Raw genomic sequence first — 21,097 nt, 5'->3', positions numbered from 1 at the left:
GAAAAGAGATCACTCAGAAAAATCACTCTGCTGCTACCCAGATATCGTTAGACAAAAGAGTACCAAATGACAAGACCTCCAGAATAGAAGCTATGCACAGAAATAAGTGCCTCCAATTCTTTGCCCCCTGGTATTTACTCTATTAGTATAAAGTGTTCAGGATGAGGGTAGCTCATCCAATCTGCTGTTAACTCCAAATAAATGATTAATGTTCAAATAATCGTCCTCCAAAGCAAGGCGCCGTCGTGCCGTCTTAATGGCTACGATAGTGGTAGCTAGAGTAATGAGCTGCTTTGTCCCAGTAGTCAATGAGACACTAGATTTCCTTAGATGTTCATTTCCCATCTGCTAATTACAGTAGTATCACCATCATCAAAGTACTGGGCAGCTTCCCTCAACACCAGCTCCTGACAACTTCTTCATCGGTTTAACACTAAGTATAGAGGCGATGTGGAGAGAGACAGCTGCTTCTGTGGCACTCCATGTCTTTAGTCACAGTTTTTCAGAGTATAAACAATGTTGAAAAGAATACATACTTAAATAGCATACCCAGAAACTCAGATAGGAACATTGGCATATTTAGGGCAATTATTGTACATGATGAATTACTGTACTTGGACCCATTAGAAGTGTTATGCTGCGGAGAAAAATATGCCGGGGCGGCAGGTAGCCTAGTGGTTAGAGCATTGGGCCAGTAACCAAAAGTTTGCTGGATCGAATCCCTGAGTTGACAAGGTAAAAATCTGTTGTTCTGCCCCTGAACAAGGCAGTTAACCCACTGTTCCCCGGTAGGCCGTCATTGTAAATAAGAATTTGTTCTAAACTGACTTGCCTATTTAAATAAAGGTTAAATAAAATAATTTAAACGTTTCAGTTCTTCATATCAAAGACAATGCTAAGTGATTGACAGTGCACGGGAATATCCTTCATTACTGGGTTATTAAAAGCTCTAACTCAGAGGGGGCTGGTGAGAGGAGCTATAGGAGGACGGACTCATTGTAATGGCTGGATAGGAATAAATGGAACGGTATAAAATACATGGAAACCACATGTTTGACGCCATTCCATTTATTCCATTCCAGACATTACAATGAGCCCGTCCTACTATAGCTCCTCCCACCAGCCTCATCTGCTTTAACTGGGGTTCTCTTTTGGGCAAAAGTCCATCCTCCGTCTTCTCTCCTCCATGACCTGAAAACCGATAAGTGGAAATCTGCCACACCCCCTTTAAATCAGATTTTGCTTCGTCAGAGGAGAATTACATGCACACGTTTAAAAAGTAATGAGCTGCTTTATTTTTTATAAAATGCAGTGCAAAAATAACTTCATTTGTTTTGATCACTTTACATATTTATTTTGGGATCCACCTCTGTGAACGTCATTTGCCCAATGACTTGTGAGTGGAGAAGGACCATCTCATTTCAAGCAAGCACATTTCCACCCACGCTAACACTCCTTCATTAACTTTGACCTTTTCGAAAGGAGGCGTGAGGACGGAGGCGAGAGGACGGAGGCGAGAGGACGGAGGCGAGAGGACGGAGGCGAGAGGACGGAGGAGAGAGGACGGAGGAGAGAGGACGGAGGAGGTGAGCAAATCGAATTGATAAAAGGCTGTGGGGAAGATCTCAAAGTACTGCTTGTGTACTATCTCCTCGTCTTCTTCTCAAAACCCATCGGAGAAGGTCAGAGGGGAAGGACCTCTGAGGATGCAAGGTGAACGCAATTGAGGACCTGCCAGGGAATATCATCATGTAGTATCATCATGTATTCATATGCCTCCATCTAGTGGCTATATAGAATACTACATCCATTTTGTTTCTCCATTGCCTCCTATTACTGTACTGTGTCTTTATGTTGTGTGGTGGTTACATTACATTACATTACATTTAAGTCATTTAGAACTGACCTTAATGTTGTGTGGTGGTTAGAACTGACCTTAATGTTGTGTGGTGGTTAGAACTGACCTTAATGTTGTGTGATGGTTAGAACTGACCTTAATGTTGTGTGATGGTTAGAACTGACCTTAATGTTGTGTGGATGTTAGAACTGACCTTAATGTTGTGTGGTGGTTAGAACTGACCTTAATGTTGTGTGATGGTTAGAACTGACCATAATGTTGTGTGGATGTTAGAACTGACCTTAATGTTGTGTGGTGGTTAGAACTGACCTTAATGTTGTGTGGTGGTTAGAACTGACCTTAATGTTGTGTGGTGGTTAGAACTGACCTTAATGTTGTGTGGTGGTTAGAACTGACCATAATGTTGTGTGATGGTTAGAACTGATCTTAATGCTGTGTGGTGGTTAGGAAAATGTCTTTAATGTTGTGTAGTGGTTAGGATACTGACCTTATCCGTCCAATGGTGAGGTTGTACAGCTGAATGTGCTGGATAATCTCGTCTAGTAGCCTGTCCGTCATGGTGTCAAAATCTGCAAACGTGTCAGTCTACAGCCAAGGAACAGGAAAACAACACATTTTCACATTTATTTAACCAGGAAATCCTACCGAGATCAAAATAACTTATTTACAAGGGTGATCTGGCAGACCTAAAATTAAAGCATATTCACAGGATTCGCTCATACCTATTATCGATTCTCTAAAATCAATGTTTATTGTACTAATGTGCGGACAGAATATTCTGTATTTTACCTGGTTCCTCTCAGACATGAGGAAGTCCAGTCTGGACCCTGGTAATCCCAGTTCTATGAAGGTCTTCACCAGGCGAAGGTCTGCACTGTTGCCTAGGAGACAATACAACAATACAGCTTTAAACTCCTGGCCCTGATCAGTATGTAAGTATAGAGGGCGGACCCAAACCATATTCTGAACTATTCAGTTCTTTTGAGTAAAGCTTTATTGTTCTAGCATTGGACAACATTGTGTGATGTTTTATTATCTAGGCAATGGACATATACAACCTGGTGGATCAGGATCTGGCTGATCTGATTTGTTGATTGATTGATTGATTGATTGATTGATTGATTGATTGGTCTCACCATCAAGGCCGTGGACACAGACGACCAGGTGTATGCCATCCTCAAACTCCTCATCCTCCTCCTCAGGGGGGAAGTAGGGCAGGTCGGAGGCCAGGTGAGGGAGGTCACTGTACAGGGTTGCCTGGAATACCAGCTCCTTCACCAGATCCTCTTTGGACCTGTAGAAACTGGAACACAATGCAGGCAGAGGTGGCATCATTATGGGAAATCACAGCAGCATCATTATGGGAAATCACAATGTTATATGCATATGCACACGCTCAGAAGAACTCATCATCAAAGAGGAAAAAGAGCAATGAAAACGTCTGACTTCTCACACATCTATGACTGGTTCCCCACAACTCACTGCAGCATTTCTTCTCATTCTAAAACTAGAAAGATTAAACAACTCACTGCAGCATCCTCTCGTTTGTTTCATCATCTGGCCCCAGGGCATTGGACGAGGATGAAGAGATGATGCCGAAGGAGCCCAGGGGCTGATGGGTAATGGGGGATGCGGCTTGTCGAGTGGAGATGCCGCTAATGGACGGTGAGTCCCGGACAACGGAGGAGAAGGGAAGACAGGTCGGAGCGCAGGACACAGACATATTCACCACCTCCACCATCTTCCTATTCATAAAGGATAGGCCTGACCCTGAGTTTGACCCTGAGCTTGACCCCGAGCCCGCCACTGACCCCGAGCTACTGGGGATCTTAGCCAGCTTCGTCTGACCGTTGAGATCCAGCTCCTCTCTCTCATTGGCCGGGAGCCCTATGAGGTCATCAGGCCTGGCCGTATCATTGGCAATAAGACCTAGGAGGTGGATGGGTCTCTCTGTGTGGTTGGGGATAGAGGGGATAGGCCTGGGGTCATGGAGGCTCTTCCTCTGTGAGACCACCACTAGGTCACGCAACCCGACCCGATGGAGGCTCTGGGACGTAGTCTGGTGATGATCCAGCCGTTCCTGGTCAACAAGGTCATTCAACCCAATCTGATGGAGACTCTGACAGTCATCCCTGACTGGATTATCCTTCACATCATCCACCAGCACACTGCTGTCATGTTCACAGGGTTTGGTCTCACAGCTACAGGGGCCGATCTCTACTTCACAGAGACCTGGGTCAACTGAGTTTAACACACCACTGCTATCTCCTCTGTGATGGTTCTTATCCTCCATCTGACGGACTATAGCTGGATCCTTCATGTCATCATGACCTTCGACATACTGTTGGAACAGCAAGACTTCAGGAACTCGACTAATGCCACTTAAGACTGCCTTCATGTCCTGAGTGTCTGACAGGGCCTCTGGCAGAGCAGATTCATTAGATCTAAGAGTTTCTTTAAGATCACAACCACTCTCCTGATTAGCTCTTGTCACCTGCTGGGGCGGTGACGGAGCTGCTCCCCAGTCAAACAGACCAACCTCAGGCAGCTCTCCCTCCTGGATGTCCTCCAGAGAGGAGTGGTTAACCCCGGATAAGGACTCCATGTGTCTGATCACATCCCCAGTCGTTACATTAGTGGCAGCAGTGGAGATGGTAGTGTATCCCTCCTCCTGGTCCTGGTACCCGCTGGTCCCCTCGCTCTCCGTGTCTACCTCCTCCTCCGCTCCTCCCTGGTCCTCTTCTGTGTCCTCAGGGCTGGAGATCTGAGGAGCTGAGACAGACTTGGTCAGTTTACTGAGCTGGTTCCTCTGTTCCTCGTCATCCTCGTAGGGCAGGGAGGAGATGGAGGTGAGGGAGGCCTGGATGCCAGCCCTGCCACCCCCTCCACTGGGCAGGCTGCCCCTGCTGTTTCCGCTCTCTGTCTGCAGGCCCTCTAGGGAACTGCGGTGGGCCGGGTTTCTCCTCGCCAGGCGCTGCAGTACCAGGCTCTCCTCCAGAGGGCGCCCTCCTCCCATCCGGTAAACATCCAGGGGCCAAGCCATCGAGCTGGGCTCGCTCTCGATGCCAGAGTCGGAGATGACGGAGGGGGAGCGGTTTAGGATCTTGGAGCCACCAACCCCCACCCCTCGGTTGGCCAGTTCTCTCCTCAGGTCTGTAGGTAGAGGGGGCGTGAGGGGATGATCTTTGAGTGGAGCCTGGGAGTTAGTGGTTAGACTGCTCAGAGGAACATCCTTGCGTCTATAGCAACGTCCTTCTCTTCTACATCCAAGTCAATTCCTGTACTGATAATGTTCTGGTATCTCTGTGTGATGATGTCTTGATGGTTCTCCAAGTCTTTCCAAGTTGTGTCTTCACTGTTAGAAGTATGTTGTGGGTCTGTACAGTGTTTGTGGTTGGAGGAGAGCCCTGCCTCTCCTCTGAACGGATCCACATCAGTGGGTCTGACTGTAAGAAACCTCAGTCCTAAACCAGGGCTCTCCTCTGAGATCTCCTCTGTCTCAGTCTGCTCCTCTGGATCCCCTGGCTGGACTGGCTCTCCCCGGTCTGTTTCTGCCTGGTCTGGGTCTGGAGTCTCAATAGATGGAGAACCTATCTTGTCAGTAATAACGCTGGTGCTCTGCTCTCCTATGAGAGACCTGTACGTAGCCTCACTGTCTTTAGGCTCCTGGGTTGGTATTGCTGGTGAGCTGGCGAGCTGGTCCAGGGCAGGAGGACTAATGTTTGTATCAGTGACAGGAGGCTTGGGGATGGCCTGCTCACTGGTGGGCAGATGTGTTGGTGCATATGATCCCCAATCTATACATAAAGATGGAGAAAAATGTTAGGTCTTACGCTAATACTAGATGTTTAAATGATACTGGTCTACACTACTTAAATACGTATGGATCTGAACCAGATAAAACAGCATTGTTAGCAACAATAAAAGCAGACACAGGTCAGGATTCAAACTAAAACAGATAAACTACCTACGTACTGCTTAAAGGGGAAAGTCAGGAAATTGCCTTTAATCCTCTAAGCTAAAATATGGAATTGTTTTAAGGTCATACCAAGGATCAGTTAGCTATTTGATTTGAATTTTAAGACCCCTTAAGGTATTAAAAAAATATATAAAAACATATTGGATGAAACATTGAATTTGGCATTACTGCTCTTAGCCAATTTACTAACAGATTCACTCCATGAGACAACAGATAGTCCCAAACATCGAAATGAAGTTTGTTCTCAATTTGTTCTGAATCTATCTGAGAGATATGTCTCTCAGATAAACTTTCTCCATATATACTTCCATACATTGTTTTAAATGGTACTGGGGGCCTTCAGATGAGGCTTGTGAGGCTTGTGGGCATCCTAGAGCATCGTGGTCATAACAGTTTGTAAGCCAAACCGTTCAGAAGTTTTCGTAAGAAGACAGATTTTTCTAGATGTCTTACGGTATGACAAACACCACTCTCTCTCTGCCACCTTTCAGCGCAGACGCAGAAGGGCGACTTCGGCAGATGCAGTGGATTGAAACACAGCCCACGCAACAACAAAAAACACATCTCTAGTTTAAACAGACAGATTGTTTTTTTTTTTTTACCCAATTTCATGGTATCCAATTGGCAGTCTTGCCTCATCACTGCAACTCCCGGATGGACTCGGGAGAGGCAAAGGTCAAGAGCCATGCGTCCTCCGAAACACAACCCGACTGCACTGCTTCTTGACACAATGCACATCCAACCGGAAAGCCAGCCACACCAATGTGTCAGAGGAAACACCGTACACCTGGTGACCTGGTCGGCGTGCACTGCGCCCCGGCCAGCCACAGGAGTCGCGAGTGCGCGATAAGACAAGGACATTCCTGCCGGCCAAACCCTCCCTAACCCGGACGATGCTGGGCCAATTGTGCACCTCCCCATGGGCCTCCCGGTCACGGCCGGCTGCGAGAGAGCCTGGGCTCGAACCCAGAATCTCTGCTGGCACAGCTACCACTGCGATGCACCCGGGAGGCCCCTAAACAGATTTTAATGGGGATTTTTGTATTATTTTTATTAGATTTCTGTGGGGTCGCAGAAATTATAGGCCAAGGGTTAAAGTCTATCGCTGTTGAATGAAATCCTGGACTCACCTGTCCGTGGAGACTCTACATATCGGTCCTCGAAGATGATAGGCAGGCTGTTCCAGTATCCGTCAATGTCCAGGCACTCTACAGGTAATGGTGGCATCCTGGTCAGGTAGTTGGAGTTACGCACCTCCACAGCTATCTGACCGTGTCTGTTGATCCTTTAACCAGGAGATAGAGGATATCTGTCATAATCACTCAAACACACTAGGCCTACCTTTTCTCCATTCATAGAAGGATGTCTTAGATAAAGCATTAACATCAAATTAAATCTAGAACAGAGTGATAAAACTGCATCATTGTGCTCCTGGAATGGCAGTACTCACAGGTCCTCTTGAAATGTCAGGGATGTCTCTTTGGGGTGTTCTGTGAAGAAGTATGCCTCTGAAAACCGCCTGACCTGACACCGGCACAAAATACAAACAAAAACAATCTTGACTTCCTCACTGAGAAACTTACCGAGTTAGTACTGTCTGCACAAAAGGCAATGACTTGATTTTCAAAATAACAACATCAAAAAGAGAAATGGTGTAAAAGTATTGGTAACTGCCAAAATAATGGAAACACTTGAGATAAATGAGGGATACAAAGTATATTGAAAGCAGGTGCTTCCACACAGGTGTGAGTTATCTAAACAATTCATTAACATCCCATCATGCTTTGAGTCATTTATAAAAAATCTGTTAGACAGAAATAAATAGAAAAATCCCACTAAAGTGTAACTAAACCTGCCTCCTGTTATGAAGTCACAGACAGAGTCAGGAACATCAAGCAACAGTGTTACAGGGTTTCTGTATGTTTGTTCCTTAGAATAATTACACAATACATGTTCATTAAAATCCCACCCTCCGGTGGGTGGAACCATGAAACTAACCCCTGAAGGTAAACTAATATGGAGAGTCCAGTGGAGGCTGCTGAAGGGAGGACAGCGCCCAATAATGGCTGGAACGGAGCTAATGGAATGGCATCAAATACATGTGTTTGATGTATTTGATACCATTCCACCTATTCCGCTCCAGCCATTACCACGAGCCCGTCCTCCCCAATTAAGGCGTCACCAACCTCCTGTGATGGAGACATGCTGTGTTCATTATGAGACAGACAGACAGACAGACAGACAGACAGACAGACAGACAGACAGACAGACAGACAGACAGACAGACAGACAGACAGACAGACAGACAGACAGACAGACAGACAGACAGACAGACAGACAGACAGACAGACAGACAGACAGACAGACAGACAGACAGACAGACAGACAGACAGACAGACAGACAGACAGACAGACAGACAGACAGACAGACAGACAGACAGACAGACAGACAGACAGACAGACAGACAGACAGACAGACAGACAGACAGACAGACAGACAGACAGACAGACAGACAGACAGACAGACAGACAGACAGACAGACAGACAGACAGACAGACAGACAGACAGACAGACAGACAGACAGACAGACAGACAGACAGACAGAAGAGATGAAACTAACACTGTGAGAGACAAGAGCCTGGAGACCTGCTAGCAACACTGAGGAGAGGAGTGGGAATTACATTACATTAATATGAATCATTCCAATGATTAAATGCAAATTACATTTGGGATTATCAGATATAAATGTCTATTCAAGGCATTGAGGTCTATAGGGACTAATCATCAGCTGGTGTGTTTTATCTGGCTGTAAAACTCTTACGCAATCTCACACACAAAACCTAATCAGAATAGTGGACTCTGGAGGGTTCAAGGCCTCGTCCTCTAGTGTTGCATACTTCATAATATATCAGATAGTATCTAGGGGGGTGTGTGATGTTCCTGAGGAGGTCAGGGGTTAGGGCTCACCCTGAGTGTGTGGTGTTCCTGGGCGAGGTGGGACAGGATATGTGTGTTGGGTACGGCAGCCTCCAGGAAGCGGGTCCACAAAGCCGACAGCTGGGAGCAGAGCAGGGTGAGGTCTCTACTGATCTGTTCTGCTACCTTCTCATGACCCCCCTGCAGCTAGAGAAGGAGAGGAGAGAGGAGACAGACGAGGGTCAGTGTGTGGTGCTGGTTAGAGGCTGGTTGGAGGTCAAAGGGCAGGTTAGGTGGACCAGAGCAGGGTCAGGTCTCTACTGATCTGTTCTGCTACCTTCTCATGACCCCCCTGCAGCTAGAGAAGGAGAGGAGAGAGGAGACAGACGAGGGTCAGTGTGTGGTGCTGGTTAGAGGCTGGTTGGAGGTCAAAGGGCAGGTTAGGTGGACCAGAGCAGGGTCAGGTCTCTACTGATCTGTTCTGCTACCTTCTCATGACCCCCTGCAGCTAGAGAAGGAGAGGAGAGAGGAGACAGACGAGGGTCAGTGTGTGGTGCTGGTTAGAGGCTGGTTGGAGGTCAAAGGGCAGGTTAGGTGGACCAGAGCAGGGTCAGGTCTCTACTGATCTGTTCTGCTACCTTCTCATGACCCCCCTGCAGCTAGAGAAGGAGAGGAGAGAGGAGACAGACGAGGGTCAGTGTGTGGTGCTGGTTAGAGGCTGGTTGGAGGTCAAAGGGCAGGTTAGGTGGACCAGAGCAGGGTGAGATCTCTACTGATCTGTTCTGCTACCTTCTCATGACCCCCCTGCAGCTAGAGAAGGAGAGGAGAGAGGAGACAGACGAGGGTCAGTGTGTGGTGCTGGTTAGAGGCTGGTTGGAGGTCAAAGGGCAGGTTAGGTGGACCAGAGCAGGGTGAGAGCTCTACTGATCTGTTCTGCTACCTTCTCATGACCCCCTGCAGCTAGAGAAGGAGAGGAGAGAGGAGACAGACGAGGGTCAGTGTGTGGTGCTGGTTAGAGGCTGGTTGGAGGTCAAAGGGCAGGTTAGGTGGACCAGAGCAGGGTGAGATCTCTACTGATCTGTTCTGCTACCTTCTCATGACCCCCTGCAGCTAGAGAAGGAGAGGAGAGAGGAGACAGACGAGGGTCAGTGTGTGGTGCTGGTTAGAGGCTGGTTGGAGGTCAAAGGGCAGGTTAGGTGGACCAGAGCAGGGTGAGATCTCTACTGATCTGTTCTGCTACCTTCTCATGACCCCCTGCAGCTAGAGAAGGAGAGGAGAGAGGAGACAGACGAGGGTCAGTGTGTGGTGCTGGTTAGAGGCTGGTTGGAGGTCAAAGGGCAGGTTAGGTGGACCAGAGCAGGGTGAGATCTCTACTGATCTGTTCTGCTACCTTCTCATGACCCCCTGCAGCTAGAGAAGGAGAGGAGAGAGGAGACAGACGAGGGTCAGTGTGTGGTGCTGGTTAGAGGCTGGTTGGAGGTCAAAGGGCAGGATAGGTGGACCAGAGCAGGGTGAGATCTCTACTGATCTGTTCTGCTACCTTCTCATGACCCCCTGCAGCTAGAGAAGGAGAGGAGAGAGGAGACAGACGAGGGTCAGTGTGTGGTGCTGGTTAGAGGCTGGTTGGAGGTCAAAGGGCAGGTTAGGTGGACCAGAGCAGGGTGAGATCTCTACTGATCTGTTCTGCTACCTTCTCATGACCCCCTGCAGCTAGAGAAGGAGAGGAGAGAGAAGACAGACGAGGGTCAGTGTGTGGTGCTGGTTAGAGGCTGGTTGGAGGTCAAAGGGCAGGTTAGGTGGACCAGAGCAGGGTGAGATCTCTACTGATCTGTTCTGCTACCTTCTCATGACCCCCTGCAGCTAGAGAAGGAGAGGAGAGAGGAGACAGACGAGGGTCAGTGTGTGGTGCTGGTTAGAGGCTGGTTGGAGGTCAAAGGGCAGGTTAGGTGGACCAGAGCAGGGTGAGATCTCTACTGATCTGTTCTGCTACCTTCTCATGACCCCCCTGCAGCTAGAGAAGGAGAGGAGAGAGGAGACAGACGAGGGTCAGTGTGTGGTGCTGGTTAGAGGCTGGTTGGAGGTCAAAGGGCAGGTTAGGTGGACCAGAGCAGGGTGAGATCTCTACTGATCTGTTCTGCTACCTTCTCATGACCCCCCTGCAGCTAGAGAAGGAGAGGAGAGAGGAGACAGACGAGGGTCAGTGTGTGGTGCTGGTTAGAGGCTGGTTGGAGGTCAAAGGGCAGGTTAGGTGGACCAGAGCTGGGTCAGGTCTCTACTGATATGTTCTGCTTCCTTCTCATGGCCTCCCTGAACCTAGAGGAGGAGAAGAGAGTGGATACAGATAGTATCTATTTATATATTCAATGACTTTATCCAGATGCTACTGCTATCTTAGATATATAGTACAGGTACCTGCCAAAATAATGGAAACTCTTGAGTAAATGAGGGATACAAAGTATATTGAAAGCAGGCTGCGCTCCCACACAGGTGTGGTTCCTGATTTAATTAAGCAATTAACATCCCATCATGCTTAGAGTCATGTATTAAAATGCTGGGAAGGCCATTAGTTTGGCTACCATGGCTATGCCCCCATGCATGAGTGGTCACTAAATGGTTTGATGAGCATGAAAACAATGTAAACCAGATACCATGGCCATCTCAGTCACCAGATCTCAACTCAAATGAACATTTAAGGGAGATTCTGGAGTGGCGCCTGAGACAGTGTTTTCCACCACCATCAACAAAACACCAAACTATGGAATTTATTTGGAAGAATGGTGTTGCATCCCTCCAATAGAGTTTCAGACACTTGTCGTATCTATGCATTGAAGCTGTTCTGGCTGGTGGTGGCCCAACGCCGTAGTAGGACACTATGTTGGTGTTTCCTTTATTTTGGCAGTTACCTGTACGTTGTTCAAGTTAAAAAATGAATAATGGAATTTTTATTTTATTTTTATTTATTTAACCTTTATTTAATTAGGCAGTTATAAGATCAAATTGTTGATGGAAATACAAGTAGAACAGAGGACAGAAAGCATAGCTAATATAAAATGTTGATCTTGATTTTTAGCAGTACTGTATGTCTCGTACACCACATACCTGTAATTCTATTGTGAGCTGATTTAATGTTTCTTCCACAGGTAGCTCCTCTGTGGAGAGAAAGACAAGAGAAACTACAGCATAGCTCAGCATAGCTCAAGTCTTAAATGTAAATGTAAGTCTACTAAGTATCATAATTTATTTGGAACAACAAAATAATTGTCTTGATTGATGGCCACATAGACATAGCTAAATATTGAGGAAATGCTATTGTAACATCTTGTTGCCTCACCTATTTCCACTTGGTCCAGCTGTGGTATCTCCTTCATCAGAGTGGTATAGTAGCGGCGTACGCCTCGGTGTACCACCAGTAGGAGGCGACAGAGTCTACCATGCCACGTGTGAGCTCTCTGAAGACAGTTCTCACTAGGGACGTAGAAACTACCCTGGGGAGAGACAGGAGGGAGGAGAGGGGAGAGACAGGAGGGAGGAGAGGGGAGAGACAGGAGGGAGGAAAGGGGAGAGACAGGAGGGAGGAGAGGGGAGAGACAGGAGGGAGGAGAGGGGAGAGACAGGAGGGAGGAGAGGGGAGAGACAGGAGGGAGGAGAGGGGAGAGACAGGAGGGAGGAAAGGGGAGAGACAGGAGGGAGGAAAGGGGAGAGACAGGAGGGAGGAGAGGGGAGAGAGGGAGGGAGGAGAGGGGAGAGACAGGAGGGAGGAGAGGGGAGAGACAGGAGGGAGGAAAGGAGAGAGACAGGAGGGAGAAAAGGGGAGAGACAGGAGGGAGGAAAGGGGAGAGACAGGAGGGGAGGAAAGGGGGGAGACAGGGGAGAGGAGAGGGGAGAGACAGGAGGGAGGAGAGGGGAGAGACAGGAGGGAGGAGAGGGGAGAGACAGGAGGGAGGAGGGGGAGAGACAGGAGGGAGGAGGGGGAGAGACAGGAGGGAGGAAGGGGGAGAGACAGGAGGGAGGAGAGGGGAGAGACAGGAGGGAGGAGAGGGGAGAGACAGGAGGGAGGAGAGGGGAGAGACAGGAGGGAGGAGAGGGGAGAGACAGGAGGGAGGAGAGGGGAGAGACAGGAGGGAGGAGGGGGAGAGACAGGAGGGAGGAGGGGGAGAGACAGGAGGGAGGAGGGGGAGAGACAGGAGGGAGGAGAGGGGAGAGACAGGAGGGAGGAGAGGGGAGAGACAGGAGGGAGGAGAGAGGAGAGAGTAGAGAGACAGGGGAAAGAGGAGATACAGGGGAGAGAGGAGAGACATAGAGGAGAGAGACAGGGAAAGAGGAGAGAGAGAGAGGAGAAACAGGGGAGAGAGGAGAGCCGGAGAGAGGAGATACAGAGAGAGGAGAGACAGGGGAGAGAGGAGAGACGGGGGAGGAGACGGGAGAGAGGAGAGACGGGAGAGAGGAGAGATGGGAGAGAGGAAAGACAGAGAGAGAAGACAGGGGAGAGGCGAGAGACATGGGAGAGGAGACAGGAGAGAGAGAAGAGACGGAGAGAGGAGAGACGGGAGAGAGGAGAGACAGGAGACAGCGGAGAGAGAAGAGATGGAGAGAGGAGAGACAGGAGAGAGGAGAGACAGGAGAGAGGAGAGACAGGAGACAGGGGAGAGAGAAGAGATGAAGAGAGGAGAGACAGGAGAGAGGAGATACAGGAGAGACATGAGACAGGGGAGAGAGAAGAGACGGAGAGAGGAGAGACAGGAGAGAGGAGAGAGGAGAGACAGGAGACAGGGGAGAGAGGAGAGACAGGAGACAGGGGAGAGACAGGAGACAGGGGAGAGAGAAGAGATGGAGAGAGGAGAGACAGGAGAGAGGAGAGACAGGAGAGAGGACAGACAGGAGACAGGGGAGAGAGAAGAGACGGAGAGAGGAGAGACAGGAGAGAGGAGAGACAGGAGAGACAGGAGACAGGGGAGAGAGAAGAGACGGAGAGAGGAGAGACAGGAGAGAGGAGAGACGGGAGAGAGGAGAGACAGGAGAGAGGAGAGATAGGAGAGACAGGAGAGAGGAGAGATTGGAGAGACAGGAGAGAGGAGAGATACGAGAGACAGGAGAGAGGAGAGATAGGAGAGAGAGGAGACAGGGGACAGGGGAGAGAGAAGAGACGGAGAGAGGAGAGACAGGAGAGAGGAGAGATAGGAGAGACAGGAGACAGGGGAGAGAGAAGAGACAGAGAGAGGAGAGACAGGAGAGAGGAGAGATAGGAGAGACAGGAGAGAGGAGAGACAGGAGAGAGGAGAGACAGGAGACAGGGGAGAGAGAAGAGACGGAGAGAGGAGAGATAGGAGAGACAGGAGACAGGGGAGAGAGAAGAGATGGAGAGAGGAGAGACAGGAGAGAGGAGAGATAGGAGAGACAGGAGACAGGGAGAGAGAAGAGACGGAGAGAGGAGAGACAGGAGAGAGGAGAGATAGGAGAGACAGGAGACAGGGGAGAGAGAAGAGACGGAGAGAGGAGAGACAGGAGAGAGGAGAGACAGGGGGAGAGACAGGAGACAGGGGAGAGAGAAGAGACGGAGAGAGGAGAGACAGGAGACAGGGGAGAGAGAAGAGACGGAGAGAGGAGAGACAAGAGAGAGGAGAGACAGGAGAGAGGAGAGACAGGAGAGAGGAGAGACAGGAGAGAGGAGAGAGGAGAGAGAGGAGAGACAGGAGAGAGGAGAGACAGGAGAGAGGAGAGAGGAGAGACAGGAGAGAGGAGAGACATGAGAGAGGAGAGACAGGAGAGAGGAGAGACAGGAAGAGACGGAGAGAGGAGAGACAGGGGAAGAGACAGGAGAGAGGAGAGACAGGGGAAGAGACGGAGAGAGGAGAGACAGGGGAAGAGACAGGGAAGAAGAGAAAACGTTGGTTACTCCGTCTAGATAAAAAGATAATGAGCTGCTTTAATGACGGCCAAGTTCACAAACTGGGACTTTACGGCCTCCGCAGTAAGAACCAATGGACTCCCTCCGTGTAGCCTTGTAATTGACCTTGGTCTGGAACAGGACCTTGTTATGGACCTTGTTTAGTGAGTTAACACCAATGTGTAAAGTCTCAGTAACTACCGGAGGATCAAATCATCTTTTGGACACAAGCAGCTCCTAAACATAGCTTATTACCCAGTAGTAAAACACATGGATGCGGTCGTGGCACTGGAAGATGTAGAAGACAGGAGCAGAATGACCATTAACATGTCCTGTGGACAGGAACGAACTAACCCCACACTTCCCAGTAACCACAAACTACCCAGACATCAGTAACAATCACTTGTGATGTTTCATACAATATTTCTTAGACAGGGAAGGTAATGGATCAAAAGCCAATCTGTCCCCCAATGATGTCACTGTGTAGTACAACCTCAGGAGGCTGAAGAAATTTGTCTTGTCACCAAAAACACCACCCAAAAACACAAACTTTTACAGATGCACAATCGAGAGAATTCTGTCGGGCTGTATCACCGCCTGGTACGGCAACTGCTCCGCCCACAACCGTAAGGCTCTCCAGAGGGTAGTGAGGTCTGCACAACGCATCACCGGGGGCAAAGTACCTGCTCTCCAGGACATCTACACCACCCAATGTCACAGGAAGGCCAAAAAGATCATCAAGGACAACAACCACCCGAGCCACTGCCTGTTCACCCCGCTATCATCCAGAAGGCGAGGTCAGTACAGGTGCATCAAAGCTGGGAGAGACTGAAGAACAGCTTCTATCTCAAGGCCATCAGACTGTTAAACAGCCATCACTTACATACTGACTCATCTCTAGCCACTTTAATAATGAAAGAATTGATGTAATAAATGTATTACTTGTCCCTTTAAACAATGGCACTTTATATAATGTTTACATACTCTACATTACTCATATCATATGTATATACTGTTCTCTATACCATCTACTGCATCTTTCCTATGCCGTTCGGCCATCGCTCATCCATATATTTTTATGTACATATTCTTATTCATTCCTTTACACTTGTGTGTATAAGGTAGTTGCTGTGAAATTGTTAGGTTCGGTTACTCGTTAGATATTACTGCATGTTCGGAACTAAAAGCCCAAGCATTTCGCTACACTCACGTTAACATCTGCTAACCATGTGTATGTGACAAATAAAATTGGATTTGATTTAGTACCATTTCAGGGAAAGTGTTCCTATTTCTCCCCAGCAGGTGGCTCTCCAACCCCAAAACACACAGTACATTCACTGGACAATCATATTCATCCTATTCTCTGTACAGGCCTGTAACCTACAGAAACAGTTCTGGTCTCTTCTGCAATCAATAGGAGCCACAGAGCCCAGCTACTACATATCCAGGTCAAGAGTAAGATTGTGAAAGAAGTTATTCTAGTCAAGGACCCAAACAACACCCATCGGTTCAGATGCCGACTGTCATCTTTTTAGAGACAAGGCAGGGTCAGGTCAGACTGGGACAGGTCACCTCTGACCCCTTCCCAGTTCCACCACACACAGCCCCAGCCCTTTGGGACCCTCCTGGCCCCTGGCCCCTGTCAGTTCCCTGGGTTGGGTCCATCTTCTTGTGACTGCCTGGCTGTTCTGGCAGTTTTAAATGGATGTAAGGGGAAAGGGGGAGACCTAGTCAGTTGTACAACTGAATGCTTTCAACTGAAATGTTTCTTCCACATTTAACCCAACCCCTCTGAATCAGAGCTGCTTTAATCGACATCCAAGTCTTCGGCGCCCAGGGAACAGTGGGTTATCTGTTTTACTCAGGGGTAGAACGACAGATTTTTACCTTGTCAGCTCGGGGATTCAATCCAGTAACCTTTCGATTACTGGCCCAACGCTCAAATGCTGGTGTGTGGATAATGCCTGTGTATGTGTGTTAGTTTCAAAGGCATGTAATGCTGGTGTATGTGTGGATAATGCCTGTGTATGTGTGTTAGTTTCAAAGGCATGTAATGCTGGTGTATGTGTGGATAATGCCTGTGTATGTGTGTTAGTTTCAAAGGCATGTAATGCTGGTGTATGTGTGGATAATGCCTGTGTATGTGTGTTAGTTTCAAAGGCATGTAATGCTGGTGGTGTATGTGAGTTTGAAGGCCTACTATAATTTACCTGGGGGCAGTAAAGCACAAGGCCCTATCATCAATGCTGTACTCTGCTCTGTAATAACAGTTACTACTGCTGGATCCTCCACAACCAGAAAGGAGCACCTGTATGTTTACTTTCAGAATTCCTTTTACCTTTATAGAGGCATGCTGGGATATGGGGGTTGGGACTTGAAGCAACTACAGAGGCAAAGAACAAAAATAGCTATTTCTTTCCCTATGAACGCAGTCATCATCCCCCCTCCCCCACAAAGCAAAACAGTGTATTCTTAACTGACAATGGATGAGTTGTGTTCTGTTCAACCTCTACCCAACTTGTAGTCTAAGAGTCTCTACACACTTCACTCTGTCGATCGACGTCCGAGCGTGTGCAAGGGTGGAGTCAGGTGTCTTGGAGCAGTGCGCACTTTTTTTCCACGTCGTGGTTGCGTCCCACCCAGAGAGGAAGTCCGCCTTGTGTAGTGTATGTCCACTAGGGGACTTGGGGAGCCAGAGCTTACCAAGCAAGAGGGTCCGAGACATTCTGTATAAATACAGTACATTTATTTTTCTTTGGATACTGTATTAGTCTTCTTAAGTCCCATTTGTCAGCAGCAGCGTCATGTGAAGCTGACAGTCTGCTACTGGAACACAGGGCTGAGGACCCAGGTGACATACTGGATCGGATGGCTGCTGCAGTGCACCGTGGGAGACCTAGTCACAGGGGGTCCATCTGCTCTGGTAGAAATAGACCTAAGAATTACAGAACACTAACATGAATGGGAACTCCTAATCTAGTCATTCTATTTCTATGGCTCACTTTACATCTACATACAATGGGAACGAGGGACAAGCCAGCAGCTTGTCAGACAGACGAGCTGGTAAAAACAGCAGGACAGGTCTCTCTCTCTGAAAGACTGTGTGCTTTCAGTATTATCTGCCAATCCTCTTGGATTGCTACTTGACATTCTCAATCCCCCCACGAGGGTCGAAGACGAGTGTCTCACTCTTAACAGGGGCTCTCAGAAAATGTATCTTTATCGCCTCTGATATTTCTTAGAGACACATTTGTAAACCAATGAGGAAATGTGAAAGGTCTAAATGGAAAAAGAAAGGCAACATCCATTTCCTGCCCACCACAAGAGAGGCAGCACCACTATAATTCAGCTGATACCGATGGAATTTTCCAACGACACGTGTCCAGATTGTGCAATAACGACACTCTTAGTAATGAATAAAAAATTGAAAAAGTAGCTTGGTTAACATGGAAACGCTCCAGCAGTGAAAGTGCTGAAAATGTGCTTATACCCTGCAGGTAGAAAGCCTTAAATAAATAAGGGCTGGAAGAGAGGAGAAAGAGAGAGAGGGATGGCTCACACACACGCATGCTCTCACACACACACACTGGGCTCTGTACACATTTCACATGCAGGTACATTTAAGCTACATGGCGGTTGGAGGAGAACTCATTACGGGGATCAAACATCGCCCCCCCGCCTGGCTAAATGCAGTGCTTATTAAAGCTCCCTGTTGGAGGCGCTGTGTAAAACCCAGAAACAGGGGGGGCCGAGCCTAAGGTGTGTGTGTGTGGGTGTGTGTGTGTGTAACCAAGGAACAAGGGAGACAAATAGAGAGGAGGGGACGGGGGGGGGGACAAGCCCAACTCTCATTAAGATTTACTGCCTAGTCTGTGACGTCGGCCCTCAGGCCCGAAGGGCTGGATTAGGGTGTGTGTATGAGACACGTTTGTGTGACCAACAGGTTTCCAATCACAGTAGTGTCCTACCATACAGGAAATGACCTATGCTGGATAAGACACATCGTAATGATCTAATGAAAAATAGCTTCTCTGCTTGATGTACACAACCATATAGTTATCACTCACACCGGCACACACACCTCATACAAACACACACACACACACACACACACACACACACACACACACACACACACACACACACACACACACACACACACACACACACACACACACACACACACACACACACACACACACACACACACACACACACACACCTCAAATACACACCCACACACACCTCCAGAAGCGAGAGACACGTGAGTGGTGGCTGTGGTTGATGTATCAATCCAGCTAAGCACTTTCTCTGGCTTCCCACGGCTCTCACCCCACTTAATGAGCCTTTAAACCTGTAGAAACCATCACTAGTGTATACTATTATTCTTAGTCTTCTTCTCCAGAGGCAGATGAACCCTTGTTTCTCCTCCAGACACCAGGCTACAGTAGCTCAGCCTGTCTCAGTGTCCTGCCAGCCTCGGGCAGTGTCCCAAATGAAACCCTATTCTCTACAAAATTCACTACTTTTGACCAGTGTAGAGCATTATACAGGGAATAAGGCTATTTGGGACATGTCCTGCGAGACTGGTCTGGCCATGTGGGTTAATGAGACATTAATAGTACTCATGTGGGGGACTAAAACTGTCTCTAATACTTCTAGAGGGACCTGGCTGATGACCTGGCCTTACAAAAGTGGGGGGAGAGAGAGAGGGAGAGAGAGAGAGAGAGAGAGAGAGAGAGAGAGAGAGAGAGAGAGAGAGAGAGAGAGAGAGAGAGAGAGAGAGAGAGAGAGAGAGAGAGAGAGAGAGAGAGAGAGAGAGAGAGAGAAAAAAAAAGTGTGAGAGCGAGAGGAAGAGAGAGTGAGAGAGCGAGAGAGAGAGACCAGGAGAAAAAGTGTGAGAGCGAGAGGAAGAAAGAGTGAGAGAGAGAGTGAGAGAATGAAAGAGAGAGAGAAAGTGTGAGAGAGAGAGAGAGAGAAATGGAGTGTCACGACTTCCGCCGAAGTGGGCTCCTCTCCTTGTACGGGCGACGTTCGGCGATCGACGTCACCGGCTTTCTAGCCATCGCCGCTCCATTTTCCATATCTCCATTTGTCTTGTCTTGTTTTCATACACACCTGGTTTTCATTTCCCCAATCAATCTACTTGTATTTAACCCTCTGTTTCCCATCATGTTTTGTGTGTAATTGTTTTCATGTCATACGATGTTCTTTAGCACTTTACTTTATTGTTCCGTTTTTTGAGCGCATTTCTTTTGTTGAGCTCCCGGTTTGAAACTATAATAAAGTGCGCTTTATATATCATACTCTGCTCTCCTGCACCGGACTTCGACCTTCATACACATCCTGACAGAATTACACACCAACTGAATGGAGCTCGTCCAGGAACATTCGGCCATGCTACATCATCTTGGTGCCATGATGGATCACGTTGTCCAGACCATGAACCGCTGGGAGAGACAGGAGGTCTCCAGTGCCTCGACCAGCACAACCGAGGTTGTCTCCACCCGTTCCATCCGGAGAGAATTCCGTGGGGATGTGTCTCTCCCTTCCCAGGGAGTATGATGGAACGGCAGCACAGTGCCAGGGACTCTTGTTACGACTGGACCTCTACCTGGCCACTGTGCACCCAGCTCCTTGCACACCAGGGACACATTTGTTGACTGTGCCCTGCCTAAAGCTGGCCACCTGCCCTGCCTAAAGCTGGGTCTGCGGTTTGTGGGGCCATTTAAAGTCCTGAGGAGGGTGAACAAGGTTTGTTACAGATTACAATGTCCCGCTTATTATCGTATTAACCCCTCGTTCCATGTGTCTCTCCTCAGGCCGGTGGTGGCTGGTCCGCTCCAGGAATCTGAGGTGCGGGAGGTCCCTCCACCCCCGTTGGACATCGAGGGGGCCCCGGCGTACATCCTCCGTTCCATCCTGGATTCGAGGCATCGGGTGGGGGGCCTTCAGTGCCTCGTGGAGTGGGAGGGGTACGGACCAGAGGAGAGGTGCTGGGTTCCGGTAGCAGATATTTTGGATCCTGAACTACTGCGGGAGTTTCACCGTTGCCGCTGGAGCTGCATGTCAAGGGGGGGGGACTTACTCTCACAAAGTCGGCTCGTCTCCTTGTTCGGACGGCGTTCGGCGATCAACGTCACAGGCTTTCTAGCCATCACAGCTCCATTTTCCATATACAGTGCCTTGCGAAAGTATTCGGCCCCCTTGAACTTTGCGACCTTTTGCCACATTTCAGGCTTCAAACATAAAGATATAAAACTGTATTTTTTTGTGAAGAATCAACAACAAGTGGGACACAATCATGAAGTGGAACGACATTTATTGGATATTTCAAACTTTTTTAACAAATCAAAAACTGAAAAATTGGGCGTGCAAAATTATTCAGCCCCCTTAAGTTAATACTTTGTAGCGCCACCTTTTGCTGCGATTACAGCTGTAAGTCGCTTGGGGTATGTC

The 21,097-nt window shown here is 48.5% G+C and overlaps 1 protein-coding gene across 1 annotated transcript in view; it reads right to left on the bottom strand.

Annotated features, from left to right (window-relative positions):
* Window positions 1–21,097, bottom strand: part of LOC124044353 (protein FAM135B-like) — a 60,491-nt gene that overhangs the window by 3,124 nt on the left and 36,270 nt on the right. The window contains exons 8-17 of the mRNA XM_046364008.1: window positions 12,086–12,239; window positions 11,854–11,903; window positions 8,806–8,961; window positions 7,288–7,361; window positions 6,968–7,122; window positions 5,123–5,655; window positions 3,388–5,090; window positions 2,995–3,161; window positions 2,648–2,739; window positions 2,346–2,443 (exon numbers count right to left, since the gene is read on the bottom strand). Of these exons, the coding sequence (XP_046219964.1) occupies window positions 2,346–2,443; window positions 2,648–2,739; window positions 2,995–3,161; window positions 3,388–5,090; window positions 5,123–5,655; window positions 6,968–7,122; window positions 7,288–7,361; window positions 8,806–8,961; window positions 11,854–11,903; window positions 12,086–12,239 (3,182 nt within the window). The remainder of the gene's footprint in view (window positions 1–2,345; window positions 2,444–2,647; window positions 2,740–2,994; window positions 3,162–3,387; window positions 5,091–5,122; window positions 5,656–6,967; window positions 7,123–7,287; window positions 7,362–8,805; window positions 8,962–11,853; window positions 11,904–12,085; window positions 12,240–21,097) is intronic.

The sequence above is a fragment of the Oncorhynchus gorbuscha genome, linkage group LG09 (genome assembly GCF_021184085.1).
Source record: "Oncorhynchus gorbuscha isolate QuinsamMale2020 ecotype Even-year linkage group LG09, OgorEven_v1.0, whole genome shotgun sequence".
Classification (NCBI taxonomy): Eukaryota; Metazoa; Chordata; class Actinopteri; order Salmoniformes; family Salmonidae; genus Oncorhynchus; species Oncorhynchus gorbuscha.
The sequence above is the reverse complement of the archived record's forward strand: the minus strand, read 5'-3'. Positions and strand labels throughout refer to the sequence as shown.